Genomic DNA, 21,294 nt, shown 5'->3' with positions numbered 1-21,294 from the left:
AGATCTGCACAAGTGCCTGGGTCCAGCTCAGACACCTGCAGTGGCTCTACCCCTGCACCCAGGGAGGGCCGTGTTGGGTCAGGGTCTGTGGCCCTGTAACCTTTGCACCCACCCCTTTGCAGGCATCATATTCTCACTGACAGACCGTTCCAGCTCCTCCACCATCCGGATGGACGCCCTGGCCTTCCTGCAGGGGCTGCTGGGCACAGAGCCACCCGAGGTTTTCCACCCACACCTGCCCACTCTCCTGCCACCTGTCATAGCCTGTGTGGCTGACCCTTTCTACAAGATCGCGGCTGAGGCCCTGCTGGTGCTGCAGGAGCTGGTGCGGGCCCTGTGGCCACTGGACAGACCTCGGGTGCTGGACCCCGAGCCATACATTGGAGAGATGTCTGCGGCCACCCTGGCACGGCTCCGTGCTACCGACCTGGACCAGGAGGTGAAGGAGCGGGCCATCTCCTGCATGGGCCACCTCATGGGCCACCTAGGTGACCGGCTCGGGGATGACCTGAAGCCTTCACTATTGCTCCTCCTGGACCGCCTGCGGAATGAGATAACCCGGCTGGCTGCTGTCAAGGCATTGACGCTGGTAGCTGTGTCCCCGCTGCGGCTTGACCTGCAGCCCATCCTGGCCGAGGCACTGCCCATTCTGGCCTCGTTCCTGCGCAAGAACCAACGGGCGCTGCGGCTGGCCACACTGGCTGCGCTGGATGCCCTGGCCCAGAGCCAGGGACTCAGCCTCCCTCCCTCCGCCGTGCGGGCTGTGCTGGCCGAGCTGCCTGCCCTGGTCAGCGAGAATGACATGCACGTGGCCCAGCTGGCTGTGGACTTCCTCACCACAGTGACACAGGCCCAGCCGGCCTCTTTGGCCGAGGTCAGCGGCCCTGTGCTCACAGAGCTGCTGCGGCTGCTGCGTTCGCCCCTGCTGCCAGCAGGTGTGCTGGCGGCCACCGAAGGCTTCCTGCAGGCTCTGGTGGGAACCCGCCCCCCGTGCATGGACTACGCCGAGCTCATCAGCCTGCTCACCGCGCCTGTGTATGACCAGGCTGTGGATGGCGGGCCCAGCTTGCACAAGCAGGTGTTCCACTCGCTGGCTCGGTGTGTGGCAGCCCTTGCAGCCGCCTGTCCCCAGGAGGCGGCAGGCACGGCAAACCGCCTGGTCTCTGATGCCAGGTCACCCCACTCCAGCACAGCTGTCAAGGTCCTGGCATTCCTGTCGCTGGCCGAAGTGGGCCAGGTGGCCGGACCGGGCCCCCAGCGGGAGCTGAAGGCAGTGCTTCTGGATGCCTTGGGGTCGCCCAGTGAGGACGTGAGGGCGGCTGCCTCCTACGCACTGGGCCGCGTGGGCGCTGGGAACCTGCCCGACTTCCTGCCCTTCCTGCTGGGGCAGATTGAGGCCGAGCCCCGGCGGCAGTACCTGCTGCTGCACTCGCTCCGGGAGGCCCTGGGGGCCGCCCAGCCCGACAGCCTGAAGCCCTATGCTGAGGACATCTGGGCCCTGCTGTTCCAGCGCTGCGAGGGTGCCGAGGAGGGCACCCGGGGGGTGGTGGCCGAGTGCATCGGGAAGCTGGTCCTCGTGAACCCTCCGTTCCTTCTGCCCCGATTCCGGAAGCAACTTGCTGCAGGTAGGGGGCACAGGTGTGGGCACAGGTGGCCCAGATCGGAGGTGGGCAGTTTGCTCCTGAGCGTGTGAGTGGCCCACGCAGTGAGCTGGTTCACATGACTGGGTGTGAGTCAGGTGTGTTTGAGATCAAAGCAGAGGAGGCGTTAACAGCAGTGTTTCCTGAGACCTGCAGGCCTCCTCCTGTGGGACCCTCTGGGATGGAGGGCACTAAGTCCTTGAGATGTCCCTGCAACAAGTCAGCTTCTCATGATGCCATTTTCGGAATCCTTGGTGCTCCAGGCGAAGGTTAAAACAAGCAGTTCTCTGAGGGCCCAGAAACTGCAGCCGGCAGAGTGCGGCTCTCTTGGGCTGGCTCGAGCCTGGAGCACGTGTAAATATAGACGAGGACGGGACACCACGGCCCGGGGGCTGGGGCAGGCCAGGCAGGAACGGGGGCAGGTTTTGTGTGGTCAGGTGGGGGCACATCGGGCTTCTGCAGCTTAGGGAGGAGGAGAGCAGGTAGGTAGGGCTGTGGGGCTCTTGGTCAAGTGGAAACCCCTGAGAACAGAAGGCCTCAGCCTCGAGCTGTTCAGCTGCTTCCCTGAGAGGGCCAGTGGGGGCATTAGTTGACGTCCTGCAGGCAGAGGGCTTGGTGTCCGTGTGGTACCTAATTAACACGGAGTCAGTGACTGTGGTTGTTGCTGTTAGTGCTTACGCTAAGCCCTCACTGGGTAGCTGGGTTTGTAAGGACCAGCTCTGGCCCTCACCGCCGCGTGCACGGTGAGCATGTTGAGCTCGTTCCCGTTCCGCGCACAGGGCGCCTCACGAGGAAGCTGGAGAGGCCAGAGTCTTGGAGGAGGAGCAGCCCTGTCCTTTCTCAGCTCTGACTGGTTTGTGGCTCGTGCACAGTATTGAACCCGCACCAGTCACATGTCCTTTTAGCACCGGCTGCTGCGAAGCTTAGAGCCAGATGAGTGGCCTGCTTCTGGCCAGTTCATGGGACCTCCCTCTCCCTGCACATCCCTCCCGCTGGTCTCCGTCTCATTTCCCTGCCTGTGTTTTTCCTCGGCCTCGTTTTTCTTATTTTATTTATTTATTTTTAATTTATTATTTTTTTATTGAGTTAATGATAGGTTACAATCTTGTGAAATTTCAGTTGTACTTCATTGTTTGTCAGTCGTGTTGTAGGTGCACCACTTCACCCTTTGTGCCCACCCCCCACCCCCCTTTCCCCTGGTAGCCACTAATCTGTTCTCTTTGTCTACATTTTTAAATTCCTCATATGAGTGGAGTCATACAGAGATTATCCTTCTCTAACTGGCTTATTTCACTTAACATAATTCCCTCAAGGTCCATCCATGTTGTTGCAAATGGGACGATTTTGTTCTTTTTTACGGCTGAGTAGTATTCCATTGTATATATACACCACATCTTCTTTGTCCAATCATCTGTTGATGGGCACTTAGGTTGGTTCCGTGTCTTGGCTATTGTGAATAATGCTGCAGTGAACATTGGGGTGCATAGGACTTTAGGAATTGCTGACTTCAAGTTCTTTGGATAGATACCCAGTAGTGGGATAGCTGGGTCATCTGGTAGTTCTATTTTTAATTTTTTGAGGAATCTCCATACTGTTTTCCATAGTGGCTGCTTGTTTTTCTTATTTTAAATTCACCTCATCCTGTTCTATTGCACATATCTTCATCAGCCGCCCTGAATCTTCTTAGGAGCCAGTCAGGCTGGAAAAAGAAAGAGGAAAACACTTTGGAGTCAGCAACTGTCACTCATGCGTTCCCTAGCACCAAATTGTAAACTTTCTCCTGAGTCTTGAATATAAAGTCTGTGGGATGGAAACAGCCTTAATCCATTCGCTGCTGGAAGCGCGGGAGTTGGGGGCAGAGGAGCCAGCAGCTGCTTGTTTCTTTCTTTCACTTAGTGGGAATTCCCCCCTTTTCTTCAGCTTCTCTACTCAGAAAGAAGGCAGAAAAGCAAATTGAGTGAGTTCTCTGTTGCCACGTTCTGGGGATGCTCTCAATTCTGTTGGAATCCCCTTGGCCTCTGCCCGCTTGATGCACAGCTGCCCCCCGCTTGGAGAATGCAGGCCTGAAAGGGGGGCCAGCCCAGGTGCAGAATCAGCTGTTGAATTCTGGATCTGCTGTGTGACCCTAAGATGTGAATTTAACCTCTCTGGGTCTCTCTTTCCTCATCTGTAAAACAGAAATTAATGACAATTTTTATTAATTATTTTAATTAATATTATTTATTATTATCAACCAGTTAACAGGACCATCCTGAGGATTAATTGAAACAGTGTGTCTGGAAAATAGAATACTGTCCCAAGGCCTGAGCGACGGTCTTTGGTGTGACCGGGGCTGTCTTGCGTTCTCGGTTCTCTGTTCACATCCTGCAGTGTGGTCGCCTGAGAACTGGCAGTTTTACTCCCTCAGCTGCAGCAGAAGAATTCAGGGGAGATTCTAGGCTGCCGAGGGAAACGGTAGCATCGACTTCCCCAAAGACGGGGTCTGGCTTTGGGTGGGGAGGGGTGCAGTCCTGCCTCCCCCGGAGCAGAGGAGAGCCTTAGCACCTCCCCACCTGTGGGTGTCTGGGATCGGCCCTGCTCCTCACCAGGCCACCACCTCTTGTCCTGCAGGTCGGCCCCACACGCGGAGCACTGTCATCACAGCGGTCAAGTTCCTCATCTCGGACCAGCCCCACTCCATTGACCCCCTCCTGAAGAGCTTCATTGGTGAGCACGCCTTCCCCTCTGCCCCTGGCCCCATCCAGTCCCCTCCACCCGGGCCTTGAGCTTGGGCTGATTTTTCTTACACGTTGGCGGAGGGGAGTTGAGACCTGGGAAGACCCCTATGGGGCCTGGGTTCAAATCCTACACTGCTGCTGAATTGCTGGGTGACCCCAACGTGCCCATTCTCCCCTCTGAGCCTGTTTCCTCCTCTCTAAATTGAGGGTGCAATCTGCTTATCTGCGTGTTCTGAGGTGGTTGTGGAGACCCCACGGGTTTCTGAGGGGAAAGTGCTCCAGGAACACAACAGGCTTTTAGAGTGGAAACCATCAGCCTCTCACATGCATCGGCTTCAGGGGGCACCGGGCTGGGTGGGGCTGCACCGGGTAGGGGAGAGCACTCCCCAGCTCATCCCCTGTCTGAGGGGCCTTCTGGCCTGAGGAGCCCAAACAGCCTTCACTGGGAAGAGGGTGAGCTCTCTTTTGGGGCTCTGCAGGACCCCTGTAAAGCTCTGAGCCTGCAGGCCTTCAACTGGACCGCACTGGAGTCTGGCTCTCCCCATCCAGGCAGGGCAGCCTAGTGGAGAGAGGAGAGGTTGCGGAGTCCGCCAGCCTTGGGTTTGGACCCTGGCTCTGCCACTCCCTGGCTGTGGGAGCCTGCACAGGTCATCTCATCCTCAGCTGTAAATGGGGTGCTGATCCCCATCTGCTGGGGCGCTGTTGTGTGAGACCAAGGGGTCAGCAGATGTGGCCACACTCTGAATTGGAGAACACGTCTAGAAGCTACAGCAGTACCATCAACAGCAACTTCATCCTGTGTCCTAACCCAGCGGGCACGTGCTGCCCAGCCCTGATTTCCTCCATTGCCTGAGCAGCCCGAGGGGCCTCCACCTGGGTCCTTGGTGGTGGTTCTGTGTTTGAACCACAATTTTTTTTTTTCGAGGAAGATTAGCCCTGAGCTAACATCTGCCAACTCTCCTCTTTTTTCTGAGGAAGACCGGCCCTGAGCTAACATCCGTGCCCACCTTCCTCTACTTTATACATGGGACGCCTACCACAGCATGGCTTGCCACGTGGTGTCATGTCCACACCTGGGATCCGAACCGGCGAACCCTGGGCCGCTGAAGCGGAACGTGAGCACTTAACTGCTGCACCACCGGGCCGGCCCCTGAACAGTTTTTGAGCTCTCACGCATACCTTGTCTCAGTTAACCCCCACAGTTCCCCACAGCTGTGTTCCCACAGAGAGCAGGGAGCCTAGGAGCCAGCATGGCGCAGGAGAAGGGGCTCAGAGGCTGCCGGCCCTGGGTTTGGATCCTGCTTTGCTGGCAGACTTTCTGTTCTTCGCAGTGTGTCACACTGGGAGTCACACCATGGCAGTTTGTCCTGTGACTGGTGATGGGAACTCTGATCACCTGGTTCAGGTGGAGACCTCCAGGCTCCTCCACTCTAAAGTTACTCTTTTTCCTTTGGAATGAATAAGTATGTTTGAGTTTATTGAAATATCCTCTTCCTCGTCAAAGTTTTGCCCACTATGTTTTGCCTCCATTGTGGTTTTTTGCCTGAATCAGTGATGACTGACAGGCACCCCGATTCCCTTTAGTGGAGAATGGTATTTAGAATCCCAGATCTGGACGCTAGGGGTGCTCCTTGCTGCCGGGGTGCCATTGCTTCTAGGTGCTCTCAGCAGACCGAGCGAGGAACGGTGTGTATGCACACACGTTTATATATGCGTACATTCATTCACATCTCTTTCTATTTTTATAGCTATCATTCTTTCCATCTTGGAACTGTGTGTTCCCAGATGCCTCCTATTCCAGTCCAGTACCAAAGGGTGCTTTCTAGCTTCTCCCTTTCCTTATCCCCGTCTCTTAATAGGTAGACACCCAACTCCTATTATCCACAAGATATTTATTTGCTTAATCCTGGAATACAAAGAAAGTAGTCTAAGAATTACTAACTCTTATCTGTGAAAAATCAACTATGTTTATAGTTCTTTTGTCTTTAGCCTGAGGGCGTCTAGTTAAAATACTTTGTAAGTTACTTGGTTGTTTTCTCCTTCGTAACCTGGGTGGTTACATTAATTATTTGAAATACAGTTAGTTTTTTTAGGGATCCCCCCCATTCTTGATTTTATTTATTTATTGAGTATATAAAACATTAAGATAGTTATTAAAAAGTCCAAACTATACTCAGAGAAATGCTGTGTGACTTTGTGTAAGTGTCTTCACCTCTCTGATCTTCAGGAACCTCATTTGTAGTAATATCCAGTTAACGTTTATAGAGTCCTCGCTCTGTGCCAGGTACTCTATGTGCTTTGTAGACATTACCACATTTTTAATCCTAAAGACAGTCCTACAGTGCTGTCACTACCCCCGTTTTACAGATGAGGACATTGAGGCTGTCCACGGTCCCAGAGTGAGGAAGTGGTCGAGTCTAGATTTGAACCCGGGCCAGATTCGAGTCCACGTTCTGGTCTGGACTTTGAAGGCTTGTTGTGCCTGCACAGAGTTGATGCTCAGAGCACGCTCGCCCCATCCCGCCAGGTCTGCACGGCTCACATTAACCAGATGACTGAGGGGGGAGGTCGCGGTGGTTTGACCCTCACACCCCCTCTCGTCTTTCTGCCAGGAGAGTTCATGGAGAGCCTGCAGGACCCCGACCTGAACGTGCGCCGGGCCACTCTGGCTTTCTTCAACTCGGCCGTGCACAACAAGCCCTCGCTGGTCCGTGACCTGCTGGACGACATCCTGCCCCTCCTCTACCAGGAGACGAAGATCCGCCGGGACCTCATCCGAGAGGTGGGGCGGGGGGAGGACGGCCACCCTCAGGCCTGGCGGGCAGGGCTGTGGTGTCTTCTGCCTTCTGTGTAGGAAAAACCGCAGTTCTTCCCCGGTGCCTCCTTCACCTTTACTCTTTACACTTCTCTCCGACACTTGTGGTCACCAAGCCTGTGGAGGTTTCCCCACACGACACCGACAGGCAGTTCTCAGACGCCACAGGGTGTGCAAGGATTCAACCCAGTTCTGACCCTCCTTACGCGGAGGCAGGTCAGATCCTGCGGGTTGAGGGCTCAGTCCCACAAGACTGCCCCCGCATCTTCAGGTGCCACTTGCAAGCCCAGGTTGTCACCTGGCTTCTGGCCAGCTGGCTGTAGAGCCGAGGTTCCAACGACCCGCTCCGTGGGTTCGATTAATTTGCTGGAGTGGCTCACAGAACCCAGGGAAACACTGACCTACATTTATCAGTTTGTTAGAGGATGTGATAAAGGACACAGATGCACGCCAGATGCAGAGATACCCAGGGCGAGGTCTGGGAGGGTCGTGAGCGCAGGAGCTTCCATCCCCGTGGAGATGGGGTGCATCCCCCTCCCGGGGTGGATGTGTTCACCCACCTGGAGCTCTCCGAACCCCGGGCATTTTACGGAGGCTTCCTCACACCGGCATGATCAAGGGGGGGCCGCAGATGCCAAGCTTCTAATCACGGCTGAGTCTGTCTGGTGACCGGCCCCCATCCCGGAGCCCACCCAGAGTCACCGCAACAGAAAAGACGCTCCTAGTGCTCTTATCACGTAGGAATTTACAAGCGTTTTAGGAGCCCTGTGCCAGGAACTGCGAGCGGAGACCAATATATATATATATTTTCTCTTATTTCACAGTGACCTTGGCCCAGGCAGCCTGAGCCTCTCTGAGCCTCAGTTTCTCCTCACAGGCAAAATGAGGAAAATAATCATGTTCACACCATAGGGTTTTGAGAAGATTTAATGAGTTAAATCCTGCATGTGCTCAGAACTGCTCCCGCACACAGTCAGCACTCAGTAAATGTTGGCAACCCCTGTTGTCACTCAACACGCAGCAGGTGTTCGTGGCCCACCAGCCCTGTGTCCGAATGCCGGGACTCAGAGCTGGACCAAGCATGGTTTCTGCCACCGGGGAGCTCACGGCCTCCTGAAGGAGAGAGGCACTCACTCTGCTGATTATTTAAGTTATTTAGAGCTCACTTGGTGAAGTAAGGATTTAAGGGGCAGAGATTAAAAGTGATTTAGTAGCTAAGTTATCGCACAATGTAATAAAAAGGTCTGGACCCTAAGGCATGAGTGAGGAGGAAGCGACTCTGTTTAGAGGGGTTAGGAAGGTTTTCCAAAAGAACAGGGCATTTGAGCTGGGCTTTGAGGGGTGAGAAAGAGTTTACCATTAAGAGCAGAGCCTCATGACTTCAGAGAGATCTGGGTTTTTAAGTCTGGTCCAGCCACTTATTAGCTGTGTGTCCTTGGGCAAATTAATTAACCTCTCTGAGCCTTAGTTTCATCATACGTTAAACGGGATTGTTAGTAACACTGTCTTTCTGGGGCTGTTGTGATGCTTGAGTAAAGTGTCATCTGTCAAGCACTCAGCACAATGCCCAGCACATCAGAACGGCTCAGTAGATTATAATAATAATTATTATTCCTGCTATTATCATTTGGTAGAAAGGGCATTGCAGGCTGAGCAGAGGCATGGAGACTGAGTGTGGAAGGCCTGATTTGGGGAGGGGACACAGTAGTGAACAACATGTGCGGATGTGTAGCAGGAACCAGGGCAGTGTTTCTTACGCCTTGGGGTCACATTCCCCCAACCTTTGGTCATCCTTCCTTCCTGCAGGTGGAGATGGGACCCTTCAAGCACACAGTGGACGATGGGCTGGACGTGCGGAAGGCGGCCTTCGAATGCATGTACTCGCTGCTGGAGAGCTGCCTGGGCCAGCTGGACATCTGCGAGTTCCTGAACCGCGTGGAGGACGGCCTGAAGGACCACTACGATATCCGGGTAGGACGCGCCCCTGCCGGGCCCACCCCACCCCACGTCAAGGGGCAGCCAGGCGACCCTGGCCCACTGCTTGTTTGTCCCCCACTCCCTACCCCAGGCACCCCATGAAAATAGCTGCTTTGTTCTCTTCTGATAAGAAAAAGAACCCACACCTCAAACACCTTTGGTGGGAGTCTACACTGGGCAAGCTGTTTGGAGGATGGTTTGGCAATAACTAGAAAAATTTAGAATTCTCACACACACCCTCTGACCCCGCTGTTCTGTCTCCATGAGCAGAGCCTCTGGACTGACCCTAAAAGTCTTCACTTTAACCCTTGGAGAGTGAGTTCATGATGCCCAATTTACAGGGGAGAAACCAGAGACCTGCTAGTTCAAGGGCACAAGCAGGAAGTGGAGGAGCCGTGGGTCATAGCTTGTGACGTGTAATGCCATGCTTCTTGCTGCTCTGGCCCCCGTCCTGCTCCTTTGCTGTGGGTCGTGGGGAGGTGAGGGCAGAGTGGATAGCTGGTGGGGGATGGGTAGGGCATGTGGATTTCAGACAACCGCCCTTTATGCTGTGTATCATTTATAGGGACTTTACCACATTCAACAGAGGTCACCATTATTCTCCTGCAGGCTGAATCTGGGCCTGTAGATGTATTTAGTTGGCTCATACAGTTGTTTTTGAGTCGGGTGTTAACATTTAAAAATTGAGAGATTTTACATGAAAATTTGGGTTTCTTTTGAAAACAGTCCATCAACCCTGGGCCACATTCCCACCTAGCCACAATCGGCTGGAGCTCAATAGCCACTGTCTGGAGTGTGGACTCCTTACCCCTTCCCAGTTCCCATCTTGCCCTCTTCATTCATGGACAGTATCTGCCTCGCCCTGTGGGCATCTGAGCTTGAGAACTGCCCCTCCTGGTACCTCTCTGATCCGCCTCAGGACAGCAAAATGTAGATGGTATTAACACTTTACTGATGAGAGAACTGAGGCCCAGAGAGCGAGAGACTGTGGCAGGGCCCTGTAGGAATCAGTGCTGGAATTTGGACCTGAGCTCCAGGGGTTAGGTTCAGAGCCTCTGCTCTTCCCCAGGGCCTGTGGCTTTTGGTCCTGGGCCATTTTACCAAGAAGTCTGTCTCCCTCCTGGGCAGATGCTGACCTTCATCATGCTCGCACGCTTGGCTACCCTGTGTCCTGCGCCCGTCCTGCAGAGGGTGGACCGGCTCATTGAGCCACTCAGGGCCACCTGCACTGCCAAGGTAAGCCCCTGCCCAGCCCTGGGTGCACCTGCCGGGTCCTCAGCAGACCGTTCGTAGTTACCATTTGCTGAGAACTTGCTGTGGTACAAGTGGTGTATGAAGTGCTTCATTTGATTATTAGCATCACCTTATTCTAAAGTACTTCTTATTCTTACCATTGTATACACAGGGGAACAGAAGCTCAGAGAGGTAAAGTTATTGACCAAGGCTACACAGCTAGGAAATTGCAGAGCTGGGATTCAAACCCTGCTTTGTCCCTTTCTTTCATTCATTAAACATTTCCTGGGTGCCAGGCCTTGTGCAAGGTACTAGGGATACAACATTGAGCCTGGTAGGCTCTCTCCTCTCACCTCCTAATTGGGAAACTGAGTCAAACTCTTAGAAAGATAGAAATCATTGACTGATTGATATAGGGCAGAGTTGCTGCTAGACCTGAGTGCCTCGAGGGTCCAGGGGAGGCCTCTGGGGCTGAAGGCCTCGTGGAGAGCTGCAGCGTTGGGGACAGAGCCTGACACACCCAGGGGGTACCCAGGAAATACCTGTCGAATGAAAGAACTAATTTGGGTTTCGGAAGGGTAGGAATTAACCAAAAAGAGGGCAGAGTATTTAAGATCGGAGCTTAAAGAGGATACCCATAGAGCACTGACTTTCAAGTAGCAAAACCTTTTCCAAAAAAATGAAATCTTATGTGGATAAAACAGGTGAAATTAGTAATTTATTAATAGAAACCTACCTTGTAAATTTCCATTTTTAACATATGCTTAGTACGAAGTTAATCAAAGAAAACAGTGGTTCTGCGGGGCCATGGAACTCTTGGTGGTCTCAGTGGCCAAGTCATTTCTAGTTTTCTTTGAACTGTACGACATGGAGAAAGTCCCAGGTCACAGGGAGGAGCTGCCAATGGCACGGCAGTGTCAGGACGCCCCTCCACTCACTCTGATCCGAAGCCCACACAGAAGCCACTCCGTCTGGCTGCTCAGAGAAGGCTGTGTGTGATGAGAGCATGTCACATCACATCGTCCTCTCCTCCACGATTCTGAAACCCACAAAACTCTGGAAACCAAAAGCTTTTTAGTAACTTGTTTGGCAACAAAACTTGACTTGAATGAGGCTGTTTATGACCTTTATTTCTCTCTTAATGTGATATTCGTGTTCTTACATTTTTCATAAATTCAGTGGGGGAAATATTAATGTACTTGATTACAGGGTGTTGTACCAGACCCATGTTATCTGTACAGTATCACTTTTCTAAAACCCCTCAAAATCCCAAATTCCAAAAGCACATCTGGCCCCAAGGGTTTCAGAGAAGGGGGTATGGACCTGTATTGTCATTTAATCCTCATAGTAGTGACTCTGTGAAGAGGACGCTCTTATTTATAGATGGAGAAGTGACCACCTGAAGTCACAGCTCTTACAGAGTAGAGCCATTTGAACCCAGGACTGTCCAACCCCAGTGCCCAGCTCTTGACCACTAGACTGTTAAGGCGAAGAGCCCGAGTGTTGTCTGGGCTACGTCGTGGAGGGCCTTGAGAGGTGGGCAGCAGGAATCTGGACTTGATTCCGTAAGCAGTGGGGGAATTCCTGAGATCCTCTAAGTGGGAGACCGTAGGGGATGAGGAAACAGAAAGCAGGCAAGGCAGTTTGCGATGTTGATTCTCCAGCTGCCTCCGCAGAATGGATTGCAGGGGCAGGGACCTGAGTGGGGAGAGGAGGCCAGCTAGAAGACGGCCAGAGTAATCCGTTTATGCAGTTGAGTCATAGGGTACCACGAGCCTGTTGTAAGCACAGTAAAGAAGGATAAGTCCATCCCTCCTGTTGGGGGAAGGAGGCAGTTAACTGAACACTTTACAGCAATTGTCACCATCAAATTATTCATCAATGAAAAGAAAGCTGGTCAGAGGCCCCTCAGGTGACACTTGAGCTGATTGGAATGACAAAGAACCACTCTGTGTAAAAGCCCAGAGGTGGAGAAGCCTTCAGGGTAGAACCAGAGGAGACAGAAGCAGGGGAGCTTTTAGGCAGATTACTGGTCCAGAGGAGACGGAGACCAGTGAGGAGGCTGTGGTGCAAAGCCAGGGTTGATGAGGGATGGCTCCTTGTTCATTGTTTCCGACTTTAGGTCAAAGCTGGTTCCGTGAAGCAGGAGTTCGAGAAGCAAGATGAACTGAAGCGCTCTGCGATGCGGGCAGTGGCCGCCCTGCTGACCATACCTGAAGTGGGAAAATGCCCCATCATGGCCGACTTCTCTTCCCAGATCCGATCCAACCCTGAACTTGCTGCCCTCTTTGAGAGCATCCAGAAGGATTCTGCTTCAGCCCCCAGCACAGACTCAATGGAACTCAGCTAGTCCTCCCACAGCCCCCAGGTGGGCCCTTACTCAAGAGAAGGGGTCTGCCCATCCGAGGCCTCAGCCTCCCACCACCACAGGCTGCAGGCCTCTACTTTTGCCCTTTCATCTCACTGGGGGCACTCTTGCTCCTGCTCCGGGCTTACAGTGCCTTCTCCAGGGACCCCAAATCATAGGCCCCCAGCTGGAGCCCTTTAACTCAGGACAGTCATTCAAACACGACACGGAAGTTTCCTATTTCTTCCACACGAAGATCAATGACTGGCAGACCCTGCCTCACAACGTACTAAGTAGTATTTAGACTCTCGTGCTCACAGCTGTGAAAGGTTGGGAGGCAGTGTGCCGGCCTGCCTTCCCACTGGCATCCCAGATTTGTCATGCACACCACTCTTTTTTCATTTCACTTGATCTGCCAAAAATTCGTGCTTTGGCTGGGCACCTTAAAAACTCGGATAATTCTGAGTTATTCACATTTTAGAATTCAAAATGCTTTATTTCCAATTGGCAGTGATGCATCATTAAATATGGAGTGTTTTGCAGGGGGAGGTGGTTGGGGTAGGGAATTAGATCTAATGATTTTTTTTCTAATTTCAAAACTGTTCCGTAGCAAGCCAGGAGAGCACAAAGGGCAAACCCCCTTTCACGTCACCCCACCCAGGCATAACCTGTTGGTTTGTCCTCTTGAGCAAGGTTTTGAACGTTGTTTCTAGTTTTTAGTATTGAGGACACAGAAATATTAAGCGACAGGCCAAAGAATTTTCTGTGCTGTCCCAGAATAAAGGAGATTCTGAATTGTCACCGTGTTCTCTGCACAATTCCTCCACTCAATAGACCACTGTTAGTATCCTTCCCAAGTCAATTTAAAGAAATCATGGAAATGACCAGCATTTACTCAGCAAGTGTTCAGACTAGGTTTGGAATAGGAGGCAATCACCCTGGAAGACATTTATCTCCTGGAACTAAGGGACTTACCACCCAATCATGGCTAGCACACCAAGAAATTTATCTTCAGTATAGTATTTCTGCTCACTTGACCAGGATGGTGCAAACAAAAACACCCCATAAACATCTGTCCCGTACTAGAGCCCACATGCCATACCCCATGTGACCTACACTGCCACTTAATACCACTTCTTGGAAAAGAAGTTATAATTAATTAAAAGCGAAACTCTAGCTGTTGTTGCCTGAGGTTTAGGGCTGTACTTTAAAATGGAGCTTGCTTGTCAAATCCTGAGTTCCAGCATACAGGCCTGATTGTCACCAGTGAAGGACCCCACAGCTTCAGAACCCGCTGTTAACTCAGGCCGCAAGCAGCGAGTTGGGGGCAGGTCCCATGAGGGAGACTGAAGATACTCCAGACGTCCAAGGCTGCTCTTCCGTAGTGGGGCGATGAGTGTGTCATCCTGTTGTACATTTTTGGACATAAACTATAGGGTGCTATTCCAGCACCAAGCAAGCATTAAGGGATTAAGAAAAAATCCATCCAGATCCTTTCATGTACGTGTTCTCAATCTTCACAAGAACCACGGAGGGTAACCATTACCCAGCTTTACACACTGAGGCTAAGAATGGCGACTTGCTCCGAGCTGCGAGGTCCTTTAATCAAGGGTTTCAGAACCCACCCTCATCTCAGGGCCAAGCCTTCCCTCTCCCCTCGCCCCAGCTGGAGCAGACCAAGGCTGGGCTGGGCACCTGAGGTCTGTGCCCTGTGAAGGATGGAGTAACCTTCACAAACTCCTTCCAGATCTAAGATTCCAGGGTATTAACAGGCATAAGACCAATTTCTGTGACAGGCTGTCAAAGTGTGAAACTGAAGAGTAAAACACAGGGGTGAATTGCCAGACGGCAGAGTCTCATGGTTTTATTAACACAAATACAATGCACACACGAGCTGTCGTCTATTCGTTTTCTTCGCTGCGCAGCCTGGCATTGGGATTGGTGATTCTGATGGCCAGCTGGGCTGCTCTTTCCACGATGGCTTTGCGGTTCTTGGAGGAGACGTTGTGAGCAATCTCAGCACAGTACGATCTGGAAGAGAATCAGTGAGTGAGTAAGGAGCAAGCCAGCCTGGAACACACACACTCCTGTGTACCACTGGGAAGGCAACGGCTTCGGTCACTTCACCTCCAGAGCCAGAGTACTGAGCAGAGAGGGTGCTGGTAAATGGCTGCTGAACAAGACCGGCATGCCCCCAAATCACAACTCCTAATCCCATGGTACCAGCAGCATGGCTCTTGAAGTGTTCCCTGGTAGTGACAAAAAGCACACTCTTCGTCCCCTCTCATTCAGTCCTCACAGCAGCCTTGTAATCCAGGCAGTGCGTCCATTTTACAGACAAGGAAACCAAGGCCCGCAGAGGTGCAAGTGAATCCCTAAGTCACGTCTTAAGTACCAGACAGGGCCAGGATAGCCCAGCCCAACTCCAGGTTCCAAGGTTCTCCCTCCCTCAGTCCTTCTGGCCAATCTGCCCCACTCAGGGCAGTCTCAGACTTGCCCGTGAAGTTCTAGAACACTCTGCAGACAATCCAGAGCAGAATCCAACAATCTGATTCAGCCAAGTGCTCCCTGGCTCAGACCACAAACGTCTTATTTTGACTGCTGTGGACAAAATTCAAGTTGAGGAGTAACACTGCCTAAAGTTACCCAATGAGTATCAACACCTAACATTTCCTGAGTCCCTGTGTGCCAGATCCTGTTCTAACTCATTCATTACAGCCACACCATGCCCCAGTTTGATGACAAACCAGCCTAACAAGCACAGTTCAGTAAGGAGGTGATTTGTGAAGCCACCAACAGTGGATTAAGACAACACTCTACCCCTGGAGGAATTTCAGCGAAAAGAAGACAGGCAGTGGGCATCTACAGTTTAAGAGCTCTGCAGGAAAATATTTTAACATCTAGAAACAAGCAAATCCAAAGAATTTTCTTATTTTATATAAAGAAGTCCATTCAAGCTCAAAGTAGCTGTATTTTAAAATGTTCCCATCATCTTTAAGACTTAAGTTGTATTAGTTTTCATGTTTTTTTGTGCCTTTTTTTTGCTCAGGAAGATTAGGTCTGAGCTATCGTCTGTGCCAACCTTCCTCCCCTTTGTATGTGCGTGACCAGCACAGCACTGCTGACAAGTGGTAGGGCTCCAAGCCCGGGATCCGAACTTGCGAACCTGGGCTGCTGAAGCCGAGCATGCCGAACCCAAGCACTACACCATGGGGCCTGCCCCAGTTTTCATGTTTTCTTCATTTTTCAAAAACTCAGGTCCTTATCCATGTGTATTTAAAAATCACAATCACACTGTACCTATCCCTTTTAATACTTTCCCCTGCATGGGCATTTTCCATACATGACAATCATTTTTCATATATGCATAACATTCCACCCAGTGCTTGTACTCTCACCATTCACCAATATTTTCAATTGTTCAGTTACTGCTACAATGATCAGCTTATAAAGTTTCTCTGCTTTTATTTAAGAATAAATGCCACAAAATGATGAACTTGTGAATTAAAAGGCACAGATTCAGAGTATTTCTATGGCTCTTGTTACAAACTGCCAAGCTGCTATTAAGTATCTTGCGCCAGCACTGAAGTGTAGTGGTTAAATTTGACACGCTCTGCTTCAGGGCCTGGGTTTGTGGGTTCAGATGCCAGGCACAGACCTACACGTGGCCATGCTGTGGCAGCAACCCGCATACAAAAGAGACGAGAGGAAAACTGGCACAGTTGTCAGCTCAGAGATAATCTTCCTCAGCACACAAAAAAAACACAAAACAACAACAACAAAAACGCATCTTTATGACAACCAGCAACATTTTTGCATGGTAATCATTTTTACCACACAAAAGGTATTAAATTGCATCTTTCTGTCATAATTCTCTATCAACCTGTTTACTGCGGTTTGGTGATCCACTATTAATTCCTATGCTCACCTTTTCTAAATAAAATTGCCAGCATTTCAATGCCTGGTTAAATTTCCAACGTAGAAACTCAACCAAAGGTGAGAATAAAAGTTTCATTCATTTTTATTATTTGTGTCCACAATCACTCTAGATAAAAGATCTTTCTAACACACACATGCCCAGATGTTACTAGTTAGTCACCCTCTGTCCATATCCTTACTAATTTACTTAAAAACACAGACCCACAGGTTTTTAGCTTTTGTTTAACAGGAAGGGAAGAAGGTAAAGTGTCCTCTGCTTAACCAAAAAATACCATTCCCTCCAATCCAGATTCAAAGTGTCTAAATCACTTGCCTTGAGAAATCTTTTCTCAGCCCACTGCTCCAGTTGTGGCCTAAGCAGACCAAAAATGTCTCTTACAGAGCTCACCAAGTATCTAACTTTCTCAACACACTTGGAAGTAACCCTGTGAACCACCGGTGCGCCTGCAAACAGAGCCCTCCTCTTCTCCACCTCAGATCACACTGAGCCCTAAATCATGCAGCAACCCGTCCATCCCCACAGGCTTCTGAAGACGCCCGCGGCCCCCGCGTGCAGCACCCCTTAGCTCTGGGGCTAAGTGTGTTCTCCCCACTACCTCCCACATAAATAAAGCAATGTTCTGGAAATGACAGCCAGCGGGATACTGCAGTGTTTGTACTGTCAAGCAAAGTCCTTCTCTTTCCAAGTCTTGGGCCTCTGCTTTTCAGGACAAGTCCTATCCCATCCTCCCCACGCCAGCAAAAGAAACATTTTGAAGTCCCCAACAAGCATTCTCTAAGCTCCTGGGAGGACATACAACTCCTCCAAAAGCATTCTAAAAGGTCTAGAATGCCTGCCAGAAATGCTCACACAGATGTAGACGTCTGACACTTGAACCCAGTGGGACCCAACTCACTTGTTGCACATGAGCAGCACTTCAAGCTCCTTGACGTTGTGGACCAGGAACTTCCGGAAGCCACTGGGCAGCATGTGCTTCGTTTTCTTATTGCTCCCATAACCAATGTTGGGCATCAAGATCTGGCCCTTGAATCTTCTGCGCACCCTATTGTCAATGCCTCTGGGTTTCCGCCAGTTACGCTGAAAGAAAACACAGGAGGGTCACTGTCTGTGCAGACTGCCAACTCTTCCTTTTGTAGGAAAAACGGGACTAAATGTAAAGGAAATATGCCAAATAGTAGTCTTCTCTGGGTAACAGGATTTCACTACTTCTTTATATTCTTTGGGTGGAAAAAAATAAATAGAGGCTCCTGCATTTGACCACCGGGAGTACAGATGCACACCCACACTCCTCCTAAGCAAAGGAAAAGCAGACTTTCCCTTTACCCGTGGAATGTGAGGGAATTATGTATACAGTAAGATGAAGAGCACGGGGTGTTTTTTGTTTTTAAAGATTTTATGTTTTCTTTTCCTCCCAAAGCCCCCCGGTACACACTTGTGTATTTTCAGTCATGGATCCTTCTAGTTGTGGCATGTGGGACACCGCCTCAGCATAACCTGATGAGTGGTGCCATGTCCACGCCCAGGATTTGAACCAGCAAAACCCTGGGCCGCCAAAGCAGACCGCAGCAAGCCGAGCACAGGTTTTGACATTGCACTTAAGACCTAAGTTTTCTCATCTATAAAATAAGGATTATCCACCTCTCATACTGTCAGACCACCACCCGAAATATGATACAATCGTTAAGTCTCTAGACACCTCAAAATAGCTGTTCCTTTTCAATTTCAATTTACACATCAAAAGACTGAGTGCCAGTAAGGCACACTGGGAGACCTGGGTTTCTACACAATGCCTTTGCACCAACCACAGATCGGTTGATCTGCCCAAGGCAGTGTTCCCACGAGATGCTGTCAGAAATCCAACAGCCCATTTAAGAAGGCCTTTCTTCACCCCGTCCCAAGAGCATGTACCTTAATTTTGACATATCGGTCTGACTGGTGCCGAATGAACTTCTTGGTCCTCTTTTTGACGATCTTGGGCTTCACGAGGGGTCTGAGGGCAGCCATGACGCCTTCAAGAAAGAGGCAGAGACTGTGTCAAATTAGAGTCCGGGAAGGCAGCTTTCGGGCCCAGGGCTTCAACATTGTTGCAGAGTGTCTTCCAATCACCAGCTACTGAGCAAGCTAGGAATGGAATGGGTGCCTCTGCCAGGCTTGCTTTCCCTCCCGTCTCCGAAGCTGGCAGAATACTAGCCACTCTCCAGACGCGATCCTGGGAGGTTAGGGATCACCTCACCCACTCAAAGCTAAGAAAGAACGCCAACAGCTGACCTCAAACAAACTGACCCCAAAACGTTCTTAGCTTGCAGGGGCAGCAAATGGCACTCCACAGCGTGTCCCACCCCCGAGATGGTCCAGCGGGCCTCGGGGAATCTACAAGAACCTGAGTCTGTTTTCTCACCTGTGAAATGGAGATACTGCACTCTCAAGGCCTGCAGGGCCCGGACCAGGCGGCTCAATAAAGAGAAACCTGTAACGCCCCATGGGGCGCTGCAGCTCTGCAGTATCTCAAAAGCTAGACGAAACCACGTCGTCCTTTTAAAATGCCACTACGTCTGCGCACATACTGTTTTACCTGGAGATCACCTGAGCACCAACTGAAAAGTTACCCTCTTCCAGGTGGTCTTCCCAGCTACCCTCTTTTTTCCTACTGCAGCACACTTATTGCTCTCTTCACAGCCTTCGCTTTCTTTCTTCGGCTCACAGTAGGTACTCAATGCACATGCATTAAATTAACGAACGACTCCCTCCGCCCCCGGTACCATCTCCTCGAAAACAAGGCCGCAGTTCCGTATTCCCAGAGATCCTGACCCCCTATCGGAACTTGTTAACTGAACGAGTCGACTCGCAGCTGGATTTTTTTTTTTTTCCTGGCGATCGCGCAGCAACAGGAACCGCAAGGCCAGAAACTGGGAGGCAAGAAGCGTCGGGAAGCGGAAATAGGATACACATGGGCAGACATCGCCAGGCGACGGGATCCCACGATTCGAGCCCGGGCCGTCAGGCCGGACCTCCCCCGGCCACTTCTCAGCCCCCTTAATCCGGCCCCAACATGCGCCCTCGCCCTCGGGGCTCAAACAAGCGGTCAGCAGGTCTGACTGAACCCAGGCGGCCTCCGTAGGAGGGCAAAGAGCCCAGGGAAGCACACTTCCATCACCCGCGGGGCCGCTTCGCTCTGCTCCTGTACGCGCTCCAGCCAGCCGACAAGGACAACGTCCACAGAGACGACCGCTCGGAAGGACAGACCTCCTCACCAGGGAGCGATGGGACCAGACGGAGACCGCAGAGACGCGGATGGCCAACGATTAAGACTCACCGAGTAGATGGCTGCCACCTCCGTAGGGAGCGCCGAGGAAGAGAGGGGAAGGTGGCTCGCGAGGGCTGACGGGACTTAACCTTAGGGTCCTGGCAGGGAAAAGGCGAGCACTTCCGGCTCTTGATCCTTCAGAGAAAATAAAGACATGTCAGAGAAATAATACTGAAAAAAAAGTCGAAGGCTACCTGTGTTTTCCTAGACATTAATATCTAGGAGTAGTATTGAAAGTTCTTCATACCTGCCGTTGGGACTCCATAGAAAATCTGGAGTTCTTTCTGAGCTTCCAAGACCTGGTGGCGGGCATCCACTTCCGCCAGAAGCTGAAGCCGCTCCTCCGGAGGATACTCCAGATGTTAGCGTATTTCCGCCCGCGTTTCTTCTGTCTAAAGCGCACCTCTTAGTGGCCAAGAGCGAAAAAAACAAAGACTTCCTAATAATTCCCTCACGTGAATTTATAAATAGCAATGAGTACAACGGCTGTCATCCAAAGGGATTTACTCTCCTTCCCACGATTCTATCAGGTGGTTCTATTATTTTCCCTATTTTACATATGTAGAGAATGAATTTTGGAGATTTGACTGCAAAAATCCACACTTCTAACCATTAGGCTAAACTATCTATATTGTTGCTCTTGGTTTGTTTTGCTTAACTTTTGTTTTTAAGATTATTGTGAAAATCTAATTTCCGGAGACAGAAAACGTCCCTTGATTCCACAGCTCGAACATAACACAGATGTAATCAGTGATCTTGACAGAGTAGTTCCCGGAGCCAGATGGGGACAGAAGCTAAATGGGATTGTGTTGTTGACTGAATGAGAAGTGAGAAGGGAAGGAAGCGAGTGTTGACAACTCCATGAGATTTTGACTGTGAAGGGAAGGGGACTTTGAGGAGACCCAGGGAGGTGAAGCGTGAAATGTCTCGTCTGAGGTCACACAGCTGGCAAAGAGTAGGACTGAGACTAAAGCCCCATTGTGTCTGTGACTGTACCCCACCTCACGGACCCCGCTTATCCCCGGGCCTGTGGGAAGTCACATGGGATGCAGAGCATGGAAGCGCTGTGCAAATAGCAGCCCACACGATGTGTGTTATGAAGGAAAAGGCCTTGACAGGTCAGGTGGGTGAATCAGCTGAAGGGCTCATGAACCAGAGAGCATGCTTCCCATCGTGAAGGACCCAAGAGATTGGAAGTGGTGACCCAAACGGCTCATTCTTTGGGGGATGAGGAACATGCTGCCAACTTATTTCACAGAGGAAGGCACAGGGGTACCCACTCTGCCTCCTGCTTCTCTCTGGGTCCTGAGATCCCAGGGTG

At 51.1% G+C, this 21,294-nt stretch overlaps 2 protein-coding genes and 1 non-coding gene across 8 annotated transcripts in view; 1 reads left to right on the top strand and 2 right to left on the bottom strand.

The window, feature by feature from the left end:
• The window catches only part of CAND2 (cullin associated and neddylation dissociated 2 (putative)), a 30,321-nt gene extending 16,791 nt beyond the window's left edge, over nucleotides 1–13,530 (top strand). For 5 of the 6 annotated variants that reach the window (XM_044754174.2, XM_070492847.1, XM_070492849.1 and 2 more), the window contains 6 exons: nucleotides 123–1,625; nucleotides 4,251–4,346; nucleotides 6,970–7,139; nucleotides 8,979–9,143; nucleotides 10,278–10,385; nucleotides 12,505–13,530. In XM_044754174.2, the coding sequence (XP_044610109.1) occupies nucleotides 123–1,625; nucleotides 4,251–4,346; nucleotides 6,970–7,139; nucleotides 8,979–9,143; nucleotides 10,278–10,385; nucleotides 12,505–12,732 (2,270 nt within the window). In that variant the 3' untranslated portion in view covers nucleotides 12,733–13,530. Of the gene's footprint in view, nucleotides 1–122; nucleotides 1,626–4,250; nucleotides 4,347–5,335; nucleotides 5,474–6,969; nucleotides 7,140–8,978; nucleotides 9,144–10,277; nucleotides 10,386–12,504 lie in introns of those variants that run through there. The other variant, XM_070492851.1, reaches the window with a different exon arrangement.
• Nucleotides 13,531–14,563: 1,033 nt separating this feature from the next.
• On the bottom strand, nucleotides 14,564–20,311 carry RPL32 (ribosomal protein L32). Its single transcript, XM_014838413.3, has 5 exons — nucleotides 20,221–20,311; nucleotides 19,983–20,108; nucleotides 18,578–18,678; nucleotides 17,565–17,746; nucleotides 14,564–14,760 (listed from the first exon to the last, which is right to left on the bottom strand). The coding sequence occupies exons 3-5, from the start codon at nucleotides 18,671–18,673 to the stop codon at nucleotides 14,631–14,633; spliced, it is 408 nt and encodes a 135-aa protein (XP_014693899.1). The 5' UTR covers nucleotides 18,674–18,678; nucleotides 19,983–20,108; nucleotides 20,221–20,311; the 3' UTR covers nucleotides 14,564–14,630.
• On the bottom strand, nucleotides 18,749–18,888 carry LOC123279750 (small nucleolar RNA SNORA7). Its single transcript, XR_006518012.1, has one exon. It is a non-coding gene; the product is annotated as a small nucleolar RNA SNORA7 (small nucleolar RNA).
• Nucleotides 20,312–21,294: the final 983 nt, after the last annotated feature.

Source organism: Equus asinus, chromosome 21, assembly GCF_041296235.1.
Source record: "Equus asinus isolate D_3611 breed Donkey chromosome 21, EquAss-T2T_v2, whole genome shotgun sequence".
Classification (NCBI taxonomy): Eukaryota; Metazoa; Chordata; class Mammalia; order Perissodactyla; family Equidae; genus Equus; species Equus asinus.
Note: the sequence above shows the minus strand (reverse complement) of the source record. Positions and strands in the feature narration are given on the sequence as shown.